The following is an 8468-nucleotide window of genomic DNA, read 5'->3' on the forward strand; positions in this document are numbered from 1 at the left end:
AAATTAAAAATTCATCCATACAAAATGTAGAGAAAACAATTGCGGTTTTTTTGAGCTATAGAACTCCTAGAAATGTCAAAAACTGAAAGAGGAGATAGATTTTTTCTGTAAAAAACTTTCAAAAATGACCATTTTTGACATTTTTTCTTCCGGAAAACGACCATACATGAATCTATAACCACTAATTAATTTTTTAAGAATCATTTGAATCATTTTGGAACTCCACAAAATCAGATAAAAAATTCTGAAATTATGGTTTTAGACATGCAATTGTGATCGCGCCAAACTTTTTTCTGTAGATCAAAAATTAATTTGCAGTTCGGAATTGTTTTGTGGGAGAGCGTGAGGTGTCACTTTTTCTAATTCGACAATAGCAAATGATCAAAATTTAGCAAATGAAAATTAGCAAGTGAGACTATTTTAGCAAAAGATCATCAAGCTAATGAGTATTTGCCTAAAAAAAAAAAATATATATATATATATAAATAGTGAAAAATTGGCTCAAAAACCAAATTTAAAAAAAAATCATAAAAATGGACAAAATCGAAACAACAACTTTCTTCAACAAAAAATATGTGTAAAAATCAAGAAAGATCAACAATTTTGGAATAAAAAGCAGTGATAAATTGATAAAATTAACAAAAGTCAACAACAAAAAATGAGTAAGAGGATGGGTATAAACTTGGGGGTTTCTTTCGAAAAATTCAAAATTTCCAAAACTACTCCCTATTGCTCATCCTCACCGTCGTTGTCGTCTTCCTCATCCACGTCTTCTTCCTCATCTTCATCGTCAACGTCGACGTCTTCATCTGAATCCTCTACCTTTCTCTTCTTCGCTCCCGGAGCTCTATCCTCATCATCAGAGTCCTCTTCTTCTTCTTCGTCAACGTCTTCTTCCTCCTCTTCATCATCCACGTCATCTGAATCCTCATCAGAATCCTCATCTCCTTTTTCCACCTAAAAAAAATCGAAATCAGTTGAAACGTTCGCTTAAAAGGGGCAAAAATGGTCCATTGCTCAGCTTGAAAATCCGTCTAGAAATCGACTTAAAATGGTCCAAAAAATGCCTAATAAGCCCAAATTTTGGGTCATTGCTCAGCTTAAAAACTTCCCCAAAGCAAACCCCTCAAAAATGGCCCATTTTGAAAATCATTGCTCAGCTTAAAAAATAATTTTTGAAAATCGGCTAAAAATAGATGAACCAATTTTCGGTCATTGCTCAGCTTAAAATTATAGCTACAAAAAAGGCTTAAAATTCGCTGAATATGACAGAGTTCGCAGTCATTGCTCAGCTTAAAAAGTCCTCTAAAAATCGGCCAAAAACAACCAATTATTCTGATTAAACACTACTGATTCTTGTATGATTGCTCAGCTTAAAACTTTCGCTTCAAAATGGCTCAAAAAATCGGCTTAAAAACTCTCAAAAATGCTCAATTTGAGATTATTGCTCAGCTTAAACAACCAACACAAAGAGTATGGCCGAAAAACGCTAAAAATCGGTCAAAAATGCCCGATTTTTGGTCATTTTTAGACAATTAGAAAATCGCTGAAATTCCCAATTTTTGGGTCATTGCTCAGCTTAAAAATAGACTTAAAAACCCACCATTCCATCAAAGAATCCCTCCACCTTTCTCTTCTTTTTCGTCTTCGCATCCTGAGCTCTCAGAATTGGAATCCCGTCGATGATCGGCGACATTTCCCACTTTTTGATCGTCTGACTGAATGAGATCATTGTGTAGACGATACGCTTATCAGTGGAGATCTGCAAAGTGATAGGAAATGACAAAAATTCGAAAATTCAAAAAATCCAGACCTACCGTAATCGCATCAATGCCATCATCCAAATCCTTCTCATCGCCATGACATCCAGCGATTCCCAGCCGTTTCGATGGTTGCACATTCAACAGTCTCATTTTATTACTTCCCCCCGAGATTAGTCCCAAAAGACCGCTCCTAAGCTCCACGATACCATTGACGCCCATCTCGAAGCCCGATTCGATTCGTTCCAAAAGGTTACCGTACTCTTTGAGATTGAATACTTCCACGTAGCCATCCTCACCACCAACATACACATTTCGGTTCGTTCCGCACACCGCGAACAGCTCCGAATGCATCAGTTCACTGCGGACCTGAAAAATTGAAATTTGTCCAATTTCGATAAAAACTGATTTCACAGGCACAGGCTAAAATAGGCTAAAAATAAGAATACTGGAAGAAAATTTCAAAAAAGTCGATTTAAAAAAATGTTTTTTTGAAAATTTTCAATTTTTCCCAAAATCGTCCAATCGCGATAAAAATCGATATCACGAGCTGAAATTGGCTAAAAATGAGAATTCGAAAGAAATTTTCGAAAAAAATCGATTTTTGAAGAAATTTTTTTTTGGAATTTTTCCAAAATAAATTTTTTTTTCAATTTTCAGTTTTTTCGAAAAAATTTTTCAACAATCTCATTTTCAGCCAATTTGAGCTCGTGATATCAATTTTTATCGCGATTGAACGATTTTGAATTTTTTTTTTTAATTTTCGAAAAAAATTTTTTTTCAAATTTTACCTTTTTCGAAATTTTCTTTCAGATTCCTTATTTTCAGCCAATTTCACCTCGTCAAATCGATTTTTATCACGATTCGATGATTTTGAAAAAATCGGAATTTTTCAAAAAAAAAATTCAAATTCTTTTTTTTTTTGAAATTTTTTTCCGAAAAAATACCTTAAACTTGGCTTTTCTCAAATCATAGGCACCAAGTGTTCCATCAGAAGACGTCGCGAGAAGATTCGATTTACAGTCTACAGTAAGCTCATTGATCTCTTCCGACTGCTCTTTCCACTCCCTGACCATTGCCACGTCGGCATCCAAATTCCACGTCTTCACTTCTCCAGATTCATCGGCTGTCGCCAGTTGTTGAGATTTCAGAGCCGTCGGTGGGAGGGTACAAAGGGTCATCGGTTTCGATGAGTGACATTTTAGAATGCAACGGGTTCTGGAATAAGCTCAATTATGTGGGTTACTGTAGGAGATATCGAAAAGTTTTCAACTGATAAAATATTGCTGATAATGTGATAAACATTTTACCAGTTGACACAATTTTGATATCTCTTACAGTACCCGAGATAAATTAGCTCAATGTGGACAGTCATGAGGAGCCGCAAGCGGCCCGCCAGCAGCTCACCGCTCAAGCTTCTCTTCGCCCTCCAGCGTTTGAGCTCACTTATCTGGGTTACTGTAGGAGGTATCAACAATCTGCTAACTGATAAAATCCTTGCCTCATTATTGGCTCAAAGTGCCCATTATTGGCTCAAAGTGCCACGAGGAGCCTCCAGAGGCTATCCAGATAATTGAGCTCACTTATCCGGGTTACTGTAGGAGATATCAAAACGTGGTTAACTGATAAAATATTGCTGATAATGTGATACACATTTTATCAATTGACAACTTTTTGATATCTCTTACAGTAACCTGGATAATTTGGCTCAAAACACCGAAGGGCGCAGAGAAGCTTGAGCGGCTCCTCATGGCTGTCCCCTATGAGCTCAATTATCTGGGTTACTGTAGGAGATATCGAAAAGTTTTCAACTGATAAAATATTGCTGATAATGTGATAAACATTTTATCAGTTGGACAAATTTTGATATCTCTTACAGTAACCCAGATAATTGAGCTGAAAAATTGGATCCCTAAAACTGTGATTTTTTGCAAAATTTTTTCTGTAACCCAGAAAAAAGGGCTCAAAGTTCAGGTATACTGTACCTCCTTCCAGTTTCCATATCGAAAACACAAAGTGCTCGATTCAGAGTCACCGCGTAGACTCGGCTCCGCCCCTCATCGATTTCCACTCCTCGAATGCTCGATTTTGTCTGAAAATTAGTGATTTTGCCAGGAGAAAATGACTGAAAATGGTCCAGAAATCATTTTCAGACAAATTTTGACCCAAAAAATCGATAATTTTGGCTGAAAATATCTAAAAAATGCTCAAAATAAGTCTAGAACCCTCTAGAACCCCCGAATTTTTGTTCTAAACAAAAGCAAAAAGACATTGCAGCCGAGTGGAATCGAACCCTGGTGTTGACTTTCCGAAAACTCGTCCAAAATCCCACTAGGCCACCCGAACAAATTTTTGAAAAATGTCGATTTTCGTGGTTTTAGGGATTTCAAAGCTGATTTTGGCTTCAAAAATGGCTTTAAATGGTCCAAAAACCGTTTTTAGCCAATTTTCAGTCAATTTCAGCGTACTTTGAATCTCCAAATCTCCTCGAATTGCTCTGATTTCTCATCAAACTTCGTTGTATCATAGAAACGAATAGTGCCGTCGACGAATCCGACGACAAGACGAGACCCATCGGAATTGGTTTTCAGGCAAGATGGGAAGACATCTAGTTTGGTGAGCATCTGGAAAACAAAATTACAGAAAAACTTTTGCAAAAAATCACGGTTTTAGGGATCCAATTTTTCAGCTCAATTATCTGGGTTACTGTAAGAGATATCAAAATTTGTCCAACTGATAAAATGTTTATCACATTATCAGCAATATTTTATCAGTTGAAAACTTTTCGATATCTCCTACAGCAACCCACATAATTGAGCTAATAGGGGATAGCCATGAGGAGCAGCTCAAGCTTCTCTGCGCCCTTCGGTGTTTTGAGCCAAATTATCCGGGTTACTGTAAGAGATATCAAAAAGTGATCTACTGATAAAATTTTCATCACATTATCAGAAATATTTTATCAGTTGACCGATGATTGTTATCTCTTATAGTAACCCAGATAATTGAGCTCAATTATCTGGATTACTGTAGAAGAGATCAAAAAGTGGTCTACTGATAAAATGCTCATAATATTATCAGGAACATTTTATCAGTTGACAGATTTCTGATATCTCCTACAGTAACCCAGATAATTGAGCTCTCAAAAAATGCATCCCTAAAATCGTGATTTTTTGCCGAAATTTTAGTCATTTTCAGCCAGAAAAAATCCCCAAAAAAGACAAAAAAATTAACAATTCAAAGATATCAAAAATAGCGCTTAAAAACGTCAAAAATCAAGAAAATTCAAAAAATGGGAAAAAAAATTATAGCACTTCTTCTTTCATAAAACGAAAGGAAATCAATAAGAGACGAAAAAATCAATAAATCAATACCCAGAAAAATCAGAGAAAAAAAAACGAAAAAACGACGAACAAGAGAATAGAGAAAGGATCCCGAGTAGTTTCTTTTACAAAAAAAAGGCGGGAAATTCAAAAAAACGGTCCAAATTTCCCCGAGAAAACAAAGCTAAAAAAAATACTAAATAGAAAATGGGTAAAAATCGAAAAAAAAATTAATTTTAGGGGTCAGTTTTTGGGTTGGTTTTTGGTTAGTAAAACTGTGCTGAAAATGGCTAAAATAGGGCTTAAAAAAGGGTTAAAAAATCGATAAATTCTGAATGAATTTTCTCTGGTCCAGAGCACACAACAACATGAAAATATACACATAAAAAGGAAGTTTTGGGGGTGAAGGTGGGTAAAAAAGGTCGGAAAATCGATAATTATTCCAAAAAAATGGGCGGAGTCGCGGCTCGCCGCTTGCCGAGCTGTCGTTCTTGAAGGAAGTCCGCGTAGAGATTCGTCAGCACGCCGTCCTTATCCGAGCAAACGTTCCGGAATTCGGAGAGCAAGAAGTCTTGGAATTTCTCGGAGCATTGCCTGGAAAATGGGGGTTTTTGGGATTTTTCAAAATTGTCCAATCGCGATAAAAATCGATATCACGAGCTGAAATTGGCTGAAAATGAGATTTTTTTCGAAAAATGTGGAAAAAATCGAAAATTGAAAAAAATTTTTTTTGAAAAATTTTCAATTTTTTCTCGAAAATTCAAAATTGTCCAATCGCGATAAAAATTGATTTCACGAGTTGAAAGGGGCTAAAATTAAAAAAACCAAAATTTTTTTTCCAAAAAGCGATTTTTTCGAAAATGTCTTTCAACGTCCTCATTTTCAGCCGATTTCAACTCGTGATATCGATTTTTATCGCAATCTGACAATTTTGAATTACCCTCTATATCGATTGCTCATCATATGATTCCACGCCCAATAGAAGAATGGGGGTCGTTGGGAATTCTCCGAAAGGACCAGAGAAATGAACATTCCACCGGCCTGATGAATATAATTCATTGATTTTGTCACTTCTTCGTGTTCCTCCTCATCCTCATGATTATCGATTATCGATGAAAAGTCAGTGGTTGGCGATGGAGAAATCATTAGGCATTTCGCATGGTCCGATCCAGAAGATTCGGTTCTTGGAGACGTAAAATCGTGCTTTACATTGCATCCGATATCGATGAATCCGAAGCGGAAGAGGATTTTCAGAAGGAATTCTTGCTCATCCTCATGGGCCACGACGCCGTCGACCATCTGGAAAAATAGAATTTGGTCGATTACGATAAAAATTGATATGACGAGCTGAAATTGGCTATAAATGAGAATAATAACAGAAAATTTCAAAAAAGTTGAAAACTGAAAAAAAAAATTTTTTTGAATTTTTTGGAACTTTTCAAAAATATTTTTTTCAAATTTTGACTTTTTCGAAATTTTGACTTTTTCGAAATTTTTCTTCATAATTCTCATTTTTAACCAATTTCAGCTCGTCAAATCAATTTTTATCGCAACTGGGCGATTTTGAACGATTTTGAACAAAAACACACACCCCTCTCTTTTCTGCCTACAGTAGTCCTAGTAGTCGTGAATCCAACACTAGAATCAAATTCAGTGCTGAAAACTAGAACACTTTTGTTTGATCTTCTAGCTCAATTTCAGCATTTCTCAGAATTTTCGGATTACTGTAGCCCCGAAAGTACGCAAACACCAATGTAGCGCTAGAGGGCTGAAAAATTGGTCCTAATGTGAATTGAGTGCCAAACTCGAATTTCGCATCGAAAAATGCTCAAAATGCGCGAGTAAACCTCAAAAAGCGCAAATTTTTCAGGGACCAAATGTTTTTTTTTGCCGAATTTCTAAAATCGTCCAATTGTGATAAAAATCGATATCACGAGCTGAAATCGGCTGAAAATTCGAATGCTGAAACTAATTTTCAGAAAAGTTGAAAATTGAAAATTTTTTTTTTGAAAAATCGCACTGCAATTTCAAAAAAAATTTTTTTCAAATTTCAATTTTTTTGAAAAATTCTTTCAGCATTCTCATTTTCAGCTAATTTCAGCTCGTGATATCAATTTTTATCAAAATTGGACGACTTTGAATTTTTGACAAAAAGCGCCCCCCTCCCCCCCCCCAACTTCCGCCTACAGTACTCATTCTGCCTACCTGAATTCGTATCGGACATCTTAATGGATTCGAATGTGTGTCTTGTGCCAAAGCGAACGGATCCTCGGGTACTGGATACAGTGACATCCCTTGTTTCGATGCTTTGTTGAACCACGAGAGTACGGTATCGGCTACAGTCTGTCCGGTGGCCATTACCCATTTCATGGTGAAGCGGAACGCCGTGTCCGGGTAGAACCAATGGTCGTAGGTTATCTGGAAAAATGGAAAATTTGGTTAGCTGAAAATGTCTGAAAGTGGCTGAAAATGGCCTAGAAAACTCATCTGGAGAAAGTCAAAAATTAAAAATGGTCCAATCGCGATAAAAATCGATATGACGGGCTGAAATTGGCTGAAAAAAAGAATTCTGGAAGAATTTTTCGAAAAAGTCGAAATCTGAAAAAAAAATTTCTTGGAAAAATTGCACTGAAATTCCAAAAATTTGTTTTTCAAATTTCAATTTTTTCGAAAAATTTCTTTCAGAATCTTGAATTTCATCCCATTTCAGCTTGAGATATCAATTTTTATCGCGATTGGACAATTTTGAATTTTTTCGAAATTTTCAATTCATTTTCGAAAAAAATTTGTTTTTCAAATTTCAAAATTTTTGAAAAATTCTTCCAGCATTCTTATTTTTTTTTTTTTTAATTTCAGCTCGTCATATCAATTTTTATCGCGATTGGACGATGCTAATTCTTTCGAAAAAAATTTTGGGTCATTTTTAAGCCATTTTTAAGCTAATTTCAGCGGTTTTTTGGCTAAATTTTTGGGCCATATTTTAGGCAATTTTCAGCTAATTTTTAGCCGTTTTCAGCCAATTGATTGGTAATTATCAGCCAATTTTCAGCCAAATTTTTACCCTGGTCCATTCTCCCAGCGGTGCATCTGGCGTCGACGTCGCCAGCTCCATATCTATGTTTCCTTGTAGCTGCCATACGCATTCCGTCTCGTCTTCACTACAAATCGTGTCCTTGTACTCGACCATCATGAATCTGGAGACCTTAAAGGCGCATTTATCGTGATTGGACCATTTTGAATTTTTTGAAAAAAAAAGAAGGTTTTTTGGAGTTTTCTAGGCCACGGCCACCAAGTTAGGCTATGCGCCTTTAAACAGCTCAAAGCTTAGATTTGACGGCGCATTTTGCCAATTTTTTGCCATTTTCAGCCAAAATTTCGGGTCGTGACC

The 8468-nt window shown here is 36.1% G+C and overlaps 2 protein-coding genes across 2 annotated transcripts; both read right to left on the reverse strand.

Annotated features, from left to right (window-relative positions):
- Positions 1-726: 726 nt before the first annotated feature.
- CBG24890 lies at positions 727-4384 on the reverse strand (the record flags this gene model as incomplete). The annotated part of the gene is made up of 6 exons (XM_002648523.2): positions 727-957; positions 1604-1762; positions 1818-2129; positions 2708-2978; positions 3746-3852; positions 4229-4384. 6 exons carry the CDS (start codon positions 4382-4384, stop codon positions 727-729), a joined length of 1236 nt encoding a protein of 411 aa, XP_002648569.2.
- A 1133-nt stretch (positions 4385-5517) lies between these two features.
- Positions 5518-8270, reverse strand: CBG24891 (the record flags this gene model as incomplete). Its single annotated transcript, XM_045240968.1, has 4 exons — positions 5518-5674; positions 6021-6379; positions 7286-7498; positions 8220-8270. 4 exons carry the CDS (start codon positions 8268-8270, stop codon positions 5518-5520), a joined length of 780 nt encoding a protein of 259 aa, XP_045091431.1.
- Between the last annotated feature and the right edge of the window lie 198 nt (positions 8271-8468).

This window comes from Caenorhabditis briggsae (assembly GCF_000004555.2).
Source record: "Caenorhabditis briggsae AF16 supercontig from assembly CB4, cb25.NA_251, whole genome shotgun sequence".
NCBI classification, from domain to species: Eukaryota; Metazoa; Nematoda; class Chromadorea; order Rhabditida; family Rhabditidae; genus Caenorhabditis; species Caenorhabditis briggsae.